Here is an 18102-nt window from a genome sequence, read left to right as displayed (position 1 = left end):
ATTCATGCACACACAGTGCTCTGATAGGTTGAATTGATTCTCTTGTAATCCTGTTAAATATGTTTTTTTTCTGTCCTGTAATTTTTTAAGAGCTGAATAAAATGAAAACAAACAAGTGCTCAGCAGTGAAACTGTATTTTCTGTGTGTTATAACTGTACATTCATTCAGTATTGTATATTCTGATACATTCTTGTACGCTCTGGTAAAAGTAATGATCATCCATATACTGTATGTCCTTGAAAATTAAGAGTGTCTTTGGCCTTCAGCGTCACCACAATACACAGAGTTCAGTGCCTTTGTACAGCATCTTATTATCTTCTTTTGATACTAATTGTAATAGATTAACATGTTGGATTGAGAATGAATCCCTGGTCAGTAAATCGTATTCTTCGTTATCACATGCATATACTGCAGAAGTTATATGGCCTTTCCAATCAAGTCCTTGAGAAATCCAAAGTATTTACAGTAGAAGTACAATTTTAAACTCCATACACATTATAAAAATGACTAAATAAAAAATAAATGTACTAATTTATCTCTTCATAAGAAAATAAACATGACCGTAAAGCTACTTTTCTTCAACACCATAAACTCACGTACAGTACTACAGACAGAGTATTCACATTGTAAGGCCATTATGACGATGTAATTCAAGATAAAACCTGGGAAAATGAGAAACGGATGTTCTTTACAGCGTCGCGACAACAGGCCAAAAAAAATAAAATGATAGAAAAATAAATTCTCCTCGTCCCACTGAGCCACCCGTCTTATTGTCGTCACGCAGCCAGACATGCAGAGCTACAGTGGGGCTGATCCATGCAGGGTCCTCTATATGTAGACGGGCGTCTCCTGTCCCGTCAGCAGTCTGAACATCACAGCAGGCATCGTCTTCATGTTGATCTGGCACAGAGGGAAACATGAAAGAAGCAGGGTGGGTAAATGCAGGGTGTCAAACATGTGGCACACGGGCCCTGAATTGGCACCACAAAGACTCTGAGGCGGCCCACAGGAACGATTTGGGACTTTTAACTGCATTTTTATAAATTGTACAGTTTTTTCTACTGATAAAGGCCTCCTTCACGATTGTTCGTACTACACCTAAGTTAAAGAAAAAAAAGAACAATGAAATGACAAAGAAATCCTATTTTTTCACCATCTAATAGAAGAGTTTCTATTTCTTTATGGTATCTTTTAAAAAGCAAGAAAAACTTTGCTTTATTATTACAGGTCAGTCTGGGCAATGAGATACATTCTCTGTGCTTTTACACATCTATTACTTACAGTTTAGTCCCAAAGTGCCATGTTTACAGATTTCTTCCATTTACTACAGCAGAATTTCTTTATCATATAGAAAAACTGAGACATGCAGCTAAAATTGTACTTCTTTTTTTGTATGTGAAGATATCAGAGGGGTTCTGACTGGGGTTAAACTTATCCCTCGCCTGAAAGTCAAAGTGGGCTGTATGTGGCCCACAATGTAAAGTGAGCTCCCTGGGTTAACCCATCAACTTCAGATGCATTTACACATGCACAGATATGTAATCGGCCCTAATTTACTTACTCCTCTCTGTCCCACCAGAGACTGAGAAAAGGATTCAGATGTATTGCTGTCAAACAGAGATCTTTTCTATCAGAACGTACACTTGAAGAAATTACAGAGAAAATACAAGAGTGGTTGAAAATTAAGTTAAAGTTTTAAATAATATTCGGTACATATTTTTGATTATGTTTAACTTTAAGTTTTATTTACAGCATTGAAGCATTGAGCATCACAACACAAACTGGGATCTGAACCATCAGGTCTCCTCTGTATTCTCCATCCATTTGTTTGTGTTTAATACTAGTTTGATATGTTGCCATATTCATTTACTTTGGTCAAGAGTTAAAAGATGTATAACAATTTCCTGAAAAAATTAAAAAAATCAATGTGAAGCATGAGCTGCCTGACAGTTAGTTTGAAACAGCTGAGTTTATCTAATTGAAACAGCGAACAACGTGATGGTTTTATTGGAGTTAAAGAATTTCCCAAACTGTTCCTTTAAAGCAGGCTCATAGGGATAAATTGTAAACTTGCACTCAAGGAAATAGATTCCTGTAATCACTGTGAAAGTACACAATAGTTAATTTCTCTGGAATGTGAGTTTTCTCACACAAACATCCTTTATTGTACTAGTCAGTTTTAATTTAAAAAAAATATTTAACCATGGTTTGTTTAATCACAGGATTTTATTGACTTTATTGACCCATCACTTACAGGCATTCTGTGGCCCTGTGTGTACCCAGTGATTTGGCTTTAAACCAAACTCTAATGTGCATGCATCTATGAAAGGCCTGTGTGGCACAGTGTTTGTGTGGTGCAGTAATCGGAGAAAATTGCCATCTTGTGTCATGAGGAGTTCCTACCTCACCCACAGAGATGGACAGGGTTTGAACTATCTTCTCGTGTGCCATGGCAACGACACTCTGACCATTTATTTCAATGATTCTGTGTCCAACACGAACGCCGCCTCTCTCAGCGATACCGCCTCGCATCAGGCTGCAGATCTGAGGAAGCAAAATAACCCCAAATGTGGAACTGCATCATAAATACCAACACTCCCAGTCAACAAGGGGGTATGTTGTAAATATTAACATATTTTTGGCATGTACTAGAGTAGCTTTCATGGTTCACAGTTCACAGTTCCTTATTTATCTTGGCCCTGGTGCAGCAGCTCAAAAACTATCAGAGCAGAATGACGCCTGAGCTTTTGGCTCACAGCAATTATTTGTACATACGCTGAGCTCATTATTGCTATTTTTAACATAAGCAGCCATCACTGTGATGCTATAACATGACAAAAAAACCTGCATGCACCTAAGCATTTAATAAGCCTGAGTTGAAAGTTCAATTTTAAGTTTAGAGTCATGGTAACGAGTGATACGGCTGCACTCACAATGCCATTTTGAACACTGAAGCCGAGCTGGAACTTGAGATCGGGTCTCTTGATGAGGACGGTGGTGACAGGAGGGCAGCTTACAATACTCAGCTTTACCTTCACCTGGTTCTTCAGACCCTGGGACACATTCAGAAACGCATTCACATGTTTCAGAAGTCAAAAGGTTTGTGGAGGTGGACTAAAGACTGGTGCTGTCCCTGTGCTTATGTGGTATTTCTATGTGCTTGTTAGTGTCATGGTCAAAATTACATTTATTCATTCGTGTTCTTCTTTCCTGTCCACTTAATCCTTTTAGGGTGAAAAGAGGGACCACCTAAAAGTCCACTAATATTTAGGTACTTTCACTGTAATTCATACTTTTGGGCTGTTCAGTCCAGCACTACTAACTACAGATAGTTTTCCTTGTGCTATTCTTTGATTCAAATACTTCCTTATCTAACTTATGACTCTAAGTAAAGGGCTAACTGGAGGTTCCTGATGTACTCCATACCTTAATGATGCCCTGGCAGGTGGCCAGTGGCAGCCCCACGAGACTTGTGTCATTGATGGACATAATCTGGTCGCCCACGTTGAGTTTTCCAGAGCGAGCTGCGGGCCCACTGTTCAGCATGCTGGCCAGGATGACCGTGGGCAGAATGGAGCCCCAGCCAGACTCGACTATTACCACGCCGAGGATCTCGCCTTTCTGCTTCTCTATATACAGCTGTAATACAGTATACAAGTATTTTTTAAACCTTTTTAAGCACACTTTGAATTTCATATTGAAAATTAAATCAAATCACTTTTATTGTCACATCACATGTGCAGGTACATTGGTACAGCACATGTGAGTGAAATTCTTGTGTGCGAGCTTCACAAGCAACAGAGTTGTGCAAAATACAATAATGTAAACAAGCAAAATACAAGAATGGCTACATCTGAAACTAATAAATATATGTACAATATATAATAGTTTATGCATTTCATAATAGTATATGCATTTCATTTAGCGAGATTCTGTTAGGGTGGAAAATCCATCAGTCATCATTTACAATTAGCCAACAGTGGAATAAAAAACATGTCACACCTCTTTACAGTTGTCTGAATTTGAGAAATGAACGAGGTCATCGTGGTACATTTCCTGGGAGCTGATGATGTCACTGTATTGTTTCTGGCTCAGGTCGGTGGGATTGATGCCATTGGCTCGCAGGAATTCTCTGTAGGCCACACTGAACGCCTGACCAATAGACTGTGCGATTAGCTGCGCCTACGGGAAGGGGAGCATTTGGGGGAAACCGCTCAGCAGAAAGGCTATCCCAGCTGACAACAGCAAGGAAGTGACCAGAGATTATTGTAAAAATGTAAAACTAGAGCGTAAAGTAGAAAAGAATGGCAATACTTACATCCTCTGATTCAAAGACATAGCAGATCATTCTGTACTGGCTCTTCCCTTCGCTGGTGGAGTCCGAAGATTCAGAGAGCTCCTCTGATGAGGCCTGAGACATGCGCCTCCGTGCCATCAGAACTACAATGCTGCCGATGTCTGCGATGTAGGAGATGGTTCGCAAGGCACTGTCCATCATTGTTTCCTATGAGGAACAAAAGTAATGACAATCATGATTCAAAATAAATTGTGTTTATGCACAAGAAGAAGGCAACACACAAATTTAAGAGCCACTGACCTGTGTGTCAGCATTCAGTACTTTGACAGCTTTAGTGGAGATAAACAGGTCCACTTCTGTCATCATTTGAGAATCTTCATCTTGGCTCTTTGAGATAAACAGAATTTTAATAAGACGTTTTGCATTTCAGAGAATGAATGTGATGCTTTAATCTTGCATAGCATTTTTTTTCTTGCACCTCAATAATAACGCTTGTGCTTATGCCTGAAAGGCAGAGACAGTTTAAATTATTCTTTTCAAACTTTGCTTTTGTGACCAGCAGTTCATTTGTAGTTACATTCAAGGCACAAGCACAGGATATAACACTTAATACACAGGAACAAAAACATGTGGCCGTATCAAAAGAACAAAGTGGCCAAAAGAAAGACATGCAACAGCGCCACTGTGTGGTAAATAGATGAGGTTACTGCACAGCTGACTTTTTATAAATAGGTCACAAGCAACATACAGTTGTGGTCAGAAGTATTAATACGTGTTATGGTCATTGTAATTTAGGGCCTTGAATTATTTCTTTGAACTGTTCATTTTCTCAGTGTGGAAAGATTGTACAGCATACATCTTTATTGCACTTTGAAAAGAACTGGGTGCACAAGTTTGACTTTAGTTTGTATTTTTTTTCTAATCCACACAGTTTTAGATGTATACATACACCTCCACTAATATTTGGTTAAACGTCCCTTAGTAAGTTACACCTTTACCAGAAGCTTTTTGTAGCCATTAAGAAACTTCTGGCATAATTCCTGGTGTATATTTGACCACTCTTCTTGGCACACACCCGGTTTTTGGTAAGGCCATTCCAGCTGTTTAACGTTAGCCTGCTTCATCCATTCAAAAACCACCTCACACGTGTGCTTTGGATCACTGAGCTACTGGAACACGCTGAAGAACTTGGAGATAGTCATTCTTCTTCATTATTACAACCACTTTGTACAATGTAACAGTACTGCTGACAGCAAAACAGCCACAGTGCATGATGCTACCACCACCGTCCTTTACAATTGGTACAGTGTTCTTAGGTTTGAAGCTTTCACCTTTACAAACATACTTGTTGTCAAGTGTGGACAAATAGCTCAATCTTTGTCTCATATGGCCATAAAACCTTTCTCCAGAAGGCATTTGGCTTGTCCATGTGGGCAGCTGCAAATTTCTCTCGAGCTTGAAGGTTTCCATTTTGGAGCAGGAGCTTCTTTCTTGGTCGGCACCCTCTCAGTCCGTGATGATATAAAACTGGATTCACTGTGGACAGTGATGCTGGTGTTCCAGCAGTTTCCAGCTCATGGTAGGCTTGAGCCTTAGTGGTTCCTGGGTTATTCCTGAACATCCTAACCAAATTCCTCTTATTGTAGGGGGACAGTCTGGGTCTAAATCCAGATCTCGGCAAAGTGATGACACATCTGAATAACATAGTTATGTACAGTTGTTTAAGTTAACAGGCCTTAACCTTGTCAAGTTAAAAGACAGAACTCAGCACCACTTATTAAAAGATTAAAGTAAGTGTATCTATATAATTGAGCCTGTATGTATACTTCTGGCCTTGTATGTATTAAATAACATCCATCCATTCACTTCCGCTTATCCTTTTCAGGGTCGTGGGGGGCACGGGAGCCTATCCCAGCTGTCATAGGGTGAGAGGCGGGGTACACCCTGGACAGGTCGCCAGTCTGTCACAGGGCTAACACACAGAGACAGACAACCATTCGCTCTCACATTCACTCCCGCATTCACACCTATGGGCAATTTAGATTGATTGATTAACCTAGCCCCGCTAACTGCATGTCTTTGGACTGTGGGAGGAAGCCGGAGTACCCGCAGAGAACCCACACCAACATGGGGAGAACATGCAAACTCCACACAGAAAGACCCTGGCCTGAACTACATACATATTATTTATTTCAACTGCGAGCATACATGTAGAATAAAGTCAAATCCCTAATAAAGTCGAGTCCCTCCAGCCAAAAATAAAAGCCAACTTTTCTAAGGCTGAAAATCCCAGATGGAGAACATCAAGAGAATCTAATCAAGTCTCCTGGACCCGAATTCAATTTGTTCCCTAGATTTCATTTCAGTTTGTTCCCACATTTTGATGCTGGCCAATTTAAAGATTTATGAACTAAATGGATGCATGTTGGTAGCTGTAACAACCCTGAAGAAGAATTACCTTGATTTGACTGACAGCTTCATGAGCCTGGGACATACGGACACTCTTGGATGGGTTTTTATCAGACAAAACTTGAGTGCAGCCAAGGTAGTTAGCAGCAAAGATGATCCCATCAATAAGGTCTTCTGGCTCACAGGGACCTGGGACTGTGTGACAAAAAGACCCCTGTAACGTGCAGCACAGATTCATAAAAATGACAACATTTTGAGAATATTCTGAGATATTTACCATCCTCAAAGCTGGGAAACGAAGCAGCTTCCTGTGTTTTCTTTTTTAAAAAATGTAATAAGTTGGACTTCAAGGGCAAATATTTTGCAGATACAGTATAAAAACCTATATCTATCACAATATCCACGATTGCCTACATACAAAACTTACAAAAACAAATGTTTCTTGGGAATACGATTAAAGAGACAGTAAAAGACAGTTTTTTGATCAAAAACTGGATGATAAGAAGCTAAAAGTAGCTGAATTTTAACCTTGGGAGTGTTGCTGTCTTCTGCAGAGACAGGCTCTGGACACTGAGACCTCGTCGCCTGCTCTGGCAGCTCCTCAGGTATTGCAGCCGGGCTGAGCTTCTCATTCTGCTAAACAAAAATAAGTGGGGGGTGTTTTCTTCTTATCTTGGACAGTTTGTGTTTTTTAACATTTCTTGTTGTCCTGTGCCGATTAAGAAGAACTCATAAAAAGTGATGAAGACTATTTCTGGCGATGCATAAAATTAAAATTGTGCTGATCCCCTCTAAACCACAGCAGAGGCAGGTTTGGCACAAACATTTACAATCACAAGCCACAGGGGACAAGAGCTGACAAAGATGTGTCCTATTTGCATTGCTTACCTGCTGGGGTTTCTCTAGCCGTCTCTGTCTCTCCTCGAGAGACTCCCTCTGTTGTTCTGGTGTGTGAAGAGGAGCCAGGGATGGCTTGATAACCCTGGGTTCATTCTCCCGGCTGTTAGCAGTGGAATTACTGGGTCTGGGAACAGGAGGAGGCTCTCTGTGAGGCTGGGGTTTCTGGGTTTCAGTAGGAGGCTGAGCATGGGAGTGGCGAGGTGGGGGAATAGGGTGTTGCTTACTGGAACTGGACCTAGCTTTGGTCCTCACGGCAACTTTTTTGCAGTCCCTGGGCAAAGTCTTTGGACGCTGCTCAGTGTTGCTGGTCATGCATCCTTTGATCCCAGAGGCAATTTGCTCGATGCCCTCTCCTGTTCCCCTCCTTCCTCGCCCTTTACCCTGCCGCTCCTTCTCCTTTGAATCTATGTGAGATGGCTCACACTTCTTGCTGGCTCCTAGGACATTAGGGTTCCTTGTGACTCGGACGTCACCTTCTCTTTGCCGTTCCTCTCCCCCCTTCCTAATTCTTTCGTTCTCATTACCCTGATAAAGGCTAGCCTGCCTCTGAATACTGTCCTCCGTCTCCTCTAAATCCTCTATAAATTTGGCCCCATCTAGCACCTCTTCTATCTCATCTCCATCACCGAAGAAGAACCTGTCCTCCTGGCCCTTTTTAACTCCCCCTTCTGTTTCATCACCAGCAACTGGAGCACAATGCGACCTGAAGCGATGGCTCATCTTACTCGGCTTAGCGTCTGATTGTGATCCCTCACATATTTCTGTGCCATGCCGTGGCCTCGGAGTCATCTGGTCAGGAGCACTGGTGTTCTCATTAGTATTATCACTGACAGCATGCTTTATATAGCCACCGTCCTCAGGACAGTACTGCTTGTAATACCTCATGTCCACACCGCCCTCTCTGTTCAAATGCAGAACCTCATCATAGTCCTGCTCGACATCGGAGCCCACGTTGTCGTACTCAGAGCAGGTGTCCTCCATGTCCTCAGGACTAGGGTCACAACTCATGTAATAGTGATTTGCAGAAACAGGAGAAGTCAGCTGGTCATTATTATCCTCCTCCAGCGCACAAGGTGGTTGCTCAGTCGCCTCGTTCACCAAACCTCCCCGCTCTTCTTTGCTCTGTCCAGGACCGGGGCATGATGAAGTGCCGGGTACCAATATTTTGGAAATGGATCCTGGCCTCTTTCCATGAGCCATAACTGGCCCCTTTAGCCCACTACCCTAAGCCCTGTAAACATTAATAGAAAATCAATTTCACATTTTTGAGAAATGTTATATTTTCAACAGTATATCATCATTCAGACTCTTTATATTATTATGAAAAATAACTGAACACATATTGTATTTTGCAAATGACGTAGGTTCATCACACTGGAGAAATCACCTTCCAAAGACTTCGATGCTCTCTTTCATAAAAACAGAAACTCTTCAGCAACTCTTCTCAGTTTTCGAGCTCCTCCGCTACAAGCCTACAGCACAGGTGCCGTCAATTTAAATAACCAAACATCAAAGATTCCTCTTTGCATATGGTCAAAGATCCACTTTTGTATACAGTGACTATCTCTGTCATACTTTAAAAACACACACACACATCCTCCCTCCGTACCAAACATCCATATTTTACTTACATGCACCATCTCAGTCCATTTGTCTTTGATGGTGTTTGTTATCTGTGATCTTGGTCCGTTGTGCCTGCTCTAATTTTGTCTTGATGTCCTGCAGAACAGGAAGCCTGCAGTAAAACTACAGACACACAGCCTTCCTTCTGCAACACTGCTCTCTATTCTTAGCACCTCCCACCACAGAAGCACAGACATATGCAGATGCTCTATACTGGCTTATTGTAAGTCAGTCTGCCTTCACACACAATTTAAACTCTTCTCTTGCGGGTGAAAGTCATCTGCTTAACCTAGTCTAGCTCTCTCACACACCGCTTGAAATATAACATCCTAAAAAGTTATTACAAAATTCTGGCACAAGTAATGCTGACAAAAATGCTGCCCATGCCTGCTTTCAGATTGTAGCATGTGGTGTTTTCTATAAACTATGTTATTGTTTTATAGTTTGCTAAACAGTATCTTCAAGAAGCTGCCTTGAAAAACAGTAAAGAACCAAAGAACAACAACACAAAACTGTCTAAATTAGTCAGAAAGTACTTCACAGCTGAACCGATAGAAATTAATCGTGGAAAAATGATTACAGCTGTTAATTAAAAGTAAATACTGGCATTTAACGAGTTCCAGCCTCTCGAATGTAACTATTTGGGGGTTTTTTCTGTCATTCTTTTACCGATAGTCTACAGTTGACAGAAACGAGAAATTTTAAATAGAGACATGATAGTCTACATTGACCAGACACTTTATAAGGTACACCTAAATGGTACAGAGCTGAACCCCCTTGTGCTTTCGGAACTGCCTTAATTTTTCATGGCATGGATTCAACAAGGGTCTGGAAACATTCCTCAGAGACTTTGGTCCATATTGACATGACAGCATCACACATTTGCTGCAGATTTGTTGGCTGCACCTCCATAATGTGAAGTCCACCACACCCCAAAGCTGCACTACTAGATTGAGATTGGGTGACTGTGGAGGTCATTTGAGTACAGTGAACTCCCTGTTGTGTTCTGGAAAGCAGTTAGAGATGATTTGAGCTTTGTGATATGGTGTGTTCTTCTGCTGTCATAAAAGGATGGACATGGTCAGAAACAGTAACCAGGTAGGCTGTGGTGTTTAAGTGATGCTCAGTTGGCACTAAGAGGCCTAAAGCGTGCCAGGAAAATATACTTGGAACCACTGCTGGTGCTGCTTTTATGTTTTTTACTCCAGATTCAGACCCTATTTTGCAGCAGTCTCAGTTTCCTGTTCTTATCTGAGAGGAGTGGCACCTTGTGCGGTCTTTTGCTGCTGTCACCCATCCGCTTCAAGGACTAACATCATGTGCATTCAGAGATGCTCTTCTATATGCATAGACTGTACCAAGTACTTATTTGAATGACTGTTGCCTTCCTATCATCTCGAAGCAGTCTGGCCATTCTCATCTAACCTCTGACATTCAACAAGGAAAAACGCCGCTCACTGGATCTTATCTCTTTTTCTGACCATTTTTCTCTATAAACCCTAGAAATGGCTGTAATCCCAGTAGATCAGCAAGTTCTGAAACACCTCAGAGCAGCTTGCCTTGCACCAACAACCATGCCACATTCAAAGTCCCTTAAATCAGCCCCATTTCTCATTCCAATGCTCAGTTTCAATGTCAACAGCCTGGTTCGACCATGTCTGCATGCGTAAATATGCATTTAGGCATATGCCATTAACTTTGTTGCCATGTGATTGGCTGATTAAATATTTGCGTTAACAAGCAGCTGAACAGGTGTACCTGACAAAGTGGCTGGTGAGTGTGTATTCAACATATATTCTCAATCAAGAAAACATCTGGCAGATTAAGAAATGGGGAAATATCTGTTATTCGCAGCCCTACAGTAATAATACAAATGTACAACAGCAGGATTTAACACCAGTAAATTAGAGAGTATCCATCAATACAACATAAAAATGCTGTTGATTTTATTTATCAATATTATAATGATATAATTTATGATTCTCTCAGCTCTGAATTCCACCAAATCTCTTTTCATCCCTGTCATCATTTAAAAGAAGTGAGCTCCTTAAGTGTGAATGTGATGCTCTCAGTTTAGTAATACATGCTTTACATTTGATTAGTACAGGATATGTGAGAGGCAGCACACTGACAGTGCTGTGCTACACGCCCAGTATAAACATGTCATCATCAGCATCCTCATCTCAGCATGAAGCATCTAAGCTTGAGGCTGAAAAGAAAAATCATAGAGCAAACTATTTGGCTCAAGCTAAAAAGACTCCACAACGAAATGAATCCTATCAGTGTTGATCAGGTCATTATGCAACTGGGATTATAGCATCATCAGCACAAAAAACCTCTAATCCCTGCTAACAGTCCTAAGCATGACTTCTCCATGGTGCTGAACTGGCAATTAAAACAACAGGGGCAATTACAGAGTAGAATTGGCCTTCACCATTGCAGTTTTCTTGCACCTGCCCTGCCCTTGAAGAATGAGTGGTAGTATTTTATAAAGCTATTACGCCTAACTTTTGCCGCAGCTGCAGGGGTGGTTGTTGCTGTGGCTCCAGTCTCCCCACAAGTGGACGCCGCATTTCCCTCTGCCTAGATGTCGATAAAATAATCGGATATGTCCTGCGCATATACCGTGCATTAATGGAGCGCGCTCCCTCCACACACGCTCTCTAGTGGTTATACCATCTGGAGGCATCTTATTATCCTACAGCAGCTGGAAAATTCACATCGACCTTGATGTGAAGCATGGAGACTGCACCATGCTGACACCCAACTAATGGGCTGATGTGCCACAGGAGCACGCACATCTAGCATCGTTTTCGCTCTGTGACAGAAACACGAGCAGGCCTACATGCATCAATATTGCATGCTCCCCTCTATACGTGCATTAATATATGTGTGTGCCACTTACCGACATCAGTCCTGTGGGGGCCTCTCCCTTAAAATGCCCGTTTGCTGATCAGATGAGATTGATCTCCGGGATGGTGATTTTTGAATAAAAGCCGCACAGCAGCCCAGGAACCTGTGTAGAAAATACACCCCCTAACACAGGCACACACGCACCATGTGCTCACTAGTCGCACTGTTCTACCCAACATAAAACATTAATGCACACGCAGATGCACCTCTATATGAATGGATTGTATTTTTATGTTTGTTTGTTTGTTTGTTTTTAATTTTTTAGTCATTTTATAATTTGTTTAACAGTATAAGTGGTGGCTTGTAAGTCATTAAATAGACATCCAAGGTGTGATTTATATTATTAGATTATCTTTACTTTAAAGCCATATTTAATATGATTATATCTTACAGCTTCCTAGGATTTATTTGCGTTTGTTGAGGAAAAATATCGATGTATCTGGGATCGATTTCGATGTTCTGCGCTCTACTGGTTGTGCCTAAGAAGCGGGATTGGGTGCCATATCTGCTATCGGTATGTTAACTATTGTTTTGAACCGCTGACAGGCTGTATTTTATAGTTTTCTGCTGGATTTGTGAAGCACTAAGAGTCGCAAATGTGTGACCATTTTAAATGAGACATAGGTAAGCTAGCATACGAAGCATTTCTACACCGAAAGCGCAACTGTCAGAGTATGCAACAAAGAAAACCTGTGGGGGAAAATAGTTTTCACCGAGCAGCACCACCACTGCCGCCTGCATTGCTGAAACATGGCCGAGCGAGCTAACAAAGGCAAACTCAGGGGACGTTTATCATTGTCGAGAACCAAAAAGACGGACAATGTTGTTAAAGTTGGCACTGCTGCCAGGGGTGCCACCACAAGTCCAATCACGTCGTTCTTCTCCAGCAAGCCTCCACCTAAGCTGGCCTGTCCCCTGTGTGGCCAGCTGGTACCGAGATTCAAGATCAATGAGCATATTGATCTGCAATGTCAGAACTTTGAGAGAGGAGACAGCACTGTCGGCTCAGCAAGTAATAGTGTTATCTCAAGCACTCAGCTGTCACCCAGAAGGAGTCTCCCAGAGTCTCCCGCGGTGGATCGAAAAGTGGAAGAAGCGGGTGAAAAAGGCAAAGAGACCAAAACAAGCCCTTATTTCAAAAAGAATAACTTTCAGCAGGCACCACGGGAAATAAACAGCAAGACGGTGGTCAGGACCATTGACCTTGGAAGTCTTTCTTCTAAATTATCTAGAAAATTTCATAAGGCACCTGAAAGGAAAGAGACAGTGGACGAACTTGATGAGACACTGAATAGCTCACAGAAAGAAAATCTTCTGATTCAGAGTTTAGAAGACAAAAAAGAGGACCTGCCAGTCAGATCAACCAGTGTTGTCTGTGTAGCAGCAGTGGAAGATCCATCACATTCAGAAAAACAACATAAATTTGAAAACAAAGCATCTAAATCTGATACTGTCCAAAAACAAGTTACTCCGAAGCCGCACTCTTCTCCCTCCAAACCAGCAAATAATTCACAACAGGCACCACGGGAAATAAACAGCAAGACTGTGGTCAGGACCATTGACCGGGAAAGTCTCTCTTCCAAATTATCTGGAAATTTTCATAAGGCATCTGAGAGGAAAGAGACAGTGGATGAACTTGATGAGACACTGAATAGCTCACAGAAGGAGAATCTTCTGATTCAGAGTTTAGAAGATGAAAAAGAAGGTATGACACGCCGGTCCACCAGTGTCACCTGTGCAGCAACAGTACAAGACCCATCACATTCAAAAAAACAACATAAATTTGAAAACAAAGCATCTAAATCTGATACTGTTCAAAAACAAGTTGCTCCAAAGCCGCACTCTTCTCCCTCCAAACCAGCAAAACGAAAAAGTAAATCTTCCATTAGTAAGGCAGCTAGCTTTAAAAAGAAAGCCAAGCTGGAGAAGAAGTCCTCTGAAGGTAAAGCTGGAACAACTGATCTGGATCAGCATGAAACTGTAGTAGCGTTATCTGCTTGTGACCAACCTTTGAATTTAGAGGAAACGTGTGAGGAAAAGGTTGCGGTTGTCAGTGGTGATTTACTCCCAGTGTTTGGTGCCGATAGCATCACAAGTGAGCAGAGCTCGACTACGGCTTCGCCGCACCTTCCCTACTACCTCAGGAACTTCAAAACTGTACTACACGCTGTGCTGGAGAATGAGGATGACAGAGAGTTGTTCAACCAAGATGATTTGTCCTTTATACGTGCATTTGAAAATCTGTCAGGTATGTTAAAATATTATTCAATAGTTATTCTAAAAACTGTGAAAATCTGGCTTTATTGTTCACATGTATTCTCTCTCTTGAAGTCATGGGACAGAAGTTGTATGTGAGGCTTTTTCAGAGGAAACTGAAGTGGCTCCAAGTAAATAAGCTGGATTATGAAGAGATATGCAGCGATCTTGGACCCATTTCACAGGAACTGGTTCAAAGTGGTTTTCTGGAGACAGGTAAATGTGTAAAAAATTTAATGTCTCCTTTTGTTACTGTCATTTTGTTACCGTTCGATATTCATGTTTTTCCAATTATGTTATTAATATGACTGCACTGATCACATTTAGCTATTATGTTGGCATCATGTTAATGGTTGAAGCTAGGAAATACAGTAAAATGTTTGGAATAAACATCAAATTACATCAATGAATAAACATCACCAAATTTTCTCTAATAATGTCCACGTCTGGTGTTTTTACCTCTCAAAGAGAATGACCTTGAAGACTTGGGTGAGGCTCTGGATCTCCTGCCGGCTCCTGAACTCAAAGCTTTGGCTAAGACTTTCCACCTGGGCAATTCAGCGACCCAAAAACAGCAGGTAGTGGACGGGCTGCTCCGCCTTAGCAAGCAAAAGTCTCTTTTCACTCTGACCACTGCACAAAACAGTGTCGGAGCAGTGATTCTTAAACGGTAAGATAATTATTTATGTTATGTTTTTTTAGTACCAGTATTGCAGTGGTGGTCACACCCCATCCTGTCTTTAAAGGGCTAAGCAGCTTGCAGGTTCCTGTGTCCGTCTCTGTCGGGGTCCTCGGGCTGTCTTCTCTCGTGTTCTCCTGCTCTTCTCTCTGACGGACACCGTGGAAGAAGAGGAGATGGCAGCTGGAGGACAGAGCCAGCTTTATACCATCCTTTTGGTAAACTCAGGTCGTCTGGCCTTCCCAGACTATACAGTACAGCGTGTAGCCAAGGTTTTTCAGGATAGAGAGGACCTTATCAGGTAAGGTTCTACCAAAATATCTATAATGACTTTCTTATGTTTTATCAAGCAGGATAGGCACAAATAAGTACTAATAATGGCATGCATCACACCAGATATGAAGCTTCCATGCGAGCACTGCAAGAGGTGATCCTGGCTATGCAGGGTGGTCAGTGGGAGACGGCCATGGAGCTCTATGCTGCAGCCAAAAGTCAATGGCTAGTGCTGAAGAAAAACAATGACCTCAGGTGCGAAATCATAAACATTTGCTTCAGTGTTTCCAAAAACAGTCAGTTGTGACTGATAACAATATGATTTGTTTGCAGTCATCAGGAAAAGCTGCCTGTATTTCTGCGCTGCTTCACTGCAGGATGGGCTTACACTCGAATTTTATCCAGAGGGGTCGAGATTTTGCAAAGGCTCCGTCGCTATGAGGTTTCTGAACCTGTCCATTCACCGCGAAACACAAATTAAAGTGCTTGTTCATGTCATTGTTGAAGATCTCATGGGTCTTCTGTTCGTGTCACAGGAAGCAGTTGAAGAGCTGCGGTCTTTGCTATTGCAGTCCGTTTACTGTCCTGACAGCCGCGGGCGATGGTGGGACAGGCTGGCACTAAACGTTCACCAGCACCTCAAAAGTCCTGAGCAAGTCTGCACCCTTCTCTGTTCTCATTCACGTCCTACTGAGACAGTCTGATTTAATTTTTTGTCAGATGTCTTGTGTTAATCTTTCAATTGTTGGACTGTGTTCTTTACCTGTCAGGCTATCTGTGCTATTAGAGATGGGCTGTCAGACCCTTTGGTGCGTACAGGACATAAACTCGCGCTGCATCACAGAGCTGTTAGAATGAAAGAGTCTGCCAGCTGCAAGAAGTACCGCCTGCAACTGAGAGACCTGCCCACTGTCCAAGTACAAGATGTCAAGCATGTATGTTTTTCACAGTGTCAGTGTGTGGGTTTCAAAATGGAACAGCTTAGTTTTTTAGCTCACCTAAAAGATGCTTTTGTGTGTGTCTGTGTGTTTGTTTGTTTGTTGTTACATCTGACTGCAGGTGACTATTCGAGGACAGCTGTTTCCTCATGAGGGAGGCATGGGAAAGTCTAAATTTCTTTTACCAGCAAATGAAGAGGGCGCTCATTCCACTGTAATATGCTCTGTAGAGGAGCTGTCCTTGGCGCATTACAGACAGCAAGGTTTTGACCAAGGTAAACAACTTTTTTTCTCCTGTAAAAATGTATAGATACAAACAGAAACAGTAGGTTTTTTTGTTTTTTCTTTTGTTTAAGTATTATTATTATTATTATTATTATTATTATTATTATTATTATTATTATCATCATCATCAGGGATCCATGGAGAGGGTTCAACATTCTCAACACTGTTTGCTCTCCTGCTGTGGGACATCATTTTCATGGACAGTATTCCAGATGTCTTCCGAAACCCATACCAGGTAAAGAAAGGTCTATACGTGTTTATCTGAATATGTATGAAACTCTAGAGCTCACGTTTGTTTTCCCTTACAGACGTGTCCGCTGGATTTTTACACCGACTGCTTTTATGAAAACAGAAAGGATGCAATCGAGTCTCGTGTCCAGTTACTTTGTGAGGCGTCTGTGGAAACTCTGCAAAATATGTTGGAAGATGTCTGGAATTCCCAGGAGGGAAAAGTGTGTTCGTTGGTGAGCTGGGAACGTTTCTCATCCCTTCAGCAAGCGCAGGTACTTAAGGTTTTAAAAGTACATGTTGAGTGCTGTCAGTATACAGTGTTTCTCACATTATGTGTCAGCGCAGTGGGGCATATGAGGACACATTTTCCTCAAACACACTCTAATAATTGTCTCACCTCATTACCAAGTTTGGCGCATCCTTCATTGACAGATTAGCACGTAGACTCTTGCTTTGGAGCCATGCTGGTGTAATACATTTAGAATGGGGTTTGAAACTTTCTTGTGAAGCATTCAATGAATCTGTATGAGCTGATAATAGAAAAATAAGAAACAAGAAAAGGTCAGTAAACGTGCCCTTGTCCTGGATTTTTTTTTTGATGGCGTTGCTGGCATCCAGTTGAAGAAGACCATGTGTTTTTTTTCTTTGTACTGTTTTCATTGTTTTTTTGTTTTTATTTATATTTTACACAATGTGGGGTTTTTTTTTGGGGGGGGGGGGGGGGGGGGATTGTAAGTTTCTACATTTCTTACTGTAGGTACCAACATGATACTGATGTGCAATTAGATGCTGATTTTCTTTTCTTTTTTCTCTCCCCAGTCTCTTGTTGCATGCCTGGGTGGAGCCTTTCTAGGTGGAGTAATAGCACGAATGGCAAAAGACTACAGGCACTGCCGTGGAGGTTTGCCCGATCTTGTGGTGTGGAACAGCTCAAACAACAGCTACAAGGTGAGATCACCTGCCATCCTGGCTTGTTTTGTTCTCTGTTTTTTATGGAATCAGGAGATTTTTGGTGCCCAGTAGTTTAAACTCTTGTGATGTCATGTGATTGTAGCTGGTGGAGGTGAAGGGGCCCAATGACCGACTGTCTCACAAGCAACAGATCTGGCTGGATGAGCTGCAGAAACTTGGGGCCGATGTGGAGGTGTGTCACGTGACTGCTACTGGAGCCAGAGGAGCTCGTCTGGAATAAACGGACACAGAGAAATTGACTGATAAGACTTGTGCTGCTAATTAATCAGACTGCGGTCAAAAAGAAAACATCCGCAATCGGACATGCTGGGAAAAAAACATCCTG

General features: G+C 41.9%; 2 protein-coding genes across 4 annotated transcripts; one reads left to right on the top strand and one right to left on the bottom strand.

The window, feature by feature from the left end:
• Positions 1-829: 829 nt before the first annotated feature.
• Positions 830-8807, bottom strand: apba2a (amyloid beta (A4) precursor protein-binding, family A, member 2a). 3 transcript variants are annotated; one of them, XM_085357523.1, is made up of 11 exons: positions 7596-8807; positions 7236-7343; positions 6985-7024; positions 6757-6902; positions 4599-4685; positions 4320-4505; positions 4004-4183; positions 3428-3640; positions 2935-3054; positions 2405-2545; positions 830-901 (listed from the first exon to the last, which is right to left on the bottom strand). In XM_085357523.1, exons 1-11 carry the CDS (start codon positions 8805-8807, stop codon positions 830-832), a joined length of 2505 nt encoding a protein of 834 aa, XP_085213649.1. The 3 variants fall into 3 exon arrangements, with proteins under 3 accessions (XP_085213649.1, XP_085213651.1, XP_085213650.1); XM_085357525.1 differs by having other exon boundaries at positions 6985-7015; XM_085357524.1 differs by having other exon boundaries at positions 7236-7340.
• A 3860-nt stretch (positions 8808-12667) lies between these two features.
• On the top strand, positions 12668-18102 carry fan1 (FANCD2 and FANCI associated nuclease 1). The gene is made up of 13 exons (XM_085359323.1): positions 12668-14391; positions 14475-14615; positions 14868-15069; positions 15146-15379; positions 15475-15606; positions 15685-15793; positions 15888-16007; positions 16122-16286; positions 16411-16564; positions 16706-16809; positions 16883-17077; positions 17625-17753; positions 17860-18102. Exons 1-13 carry the CDS (start codon positions 12894-12896, stop codon positions 17995-17997), a joined length of 3321 nt encoding a protein of 1106 aa, XP_085215449.1. The 5' UTR covers positions 12668-12893; the 3' UTR covers positions 17998-18102.

Source organism: Diplotaxodon limnothrissa, linkage group LG7, assembly GCF_057381915.1.
Source record: "Diplotaxodon limnothrissa isolate DT_005_m linkage group LG7, D_limnothrissa_male_GT1.1, whole genome shotgun sequence".
Classification (NCBI taxonomy): Eukaryota; Metazoa; Chordata; class Actinopteri; order Cichliformes; family Cichlidae; genus Diplotaxodon; species Diplotaxodon limnothrissa.
The sequence above is the reverse complement of the archived record's forward strand: the minus strand, read 5'-3'. Positions and strand labels throughout refer to the sequence as shown.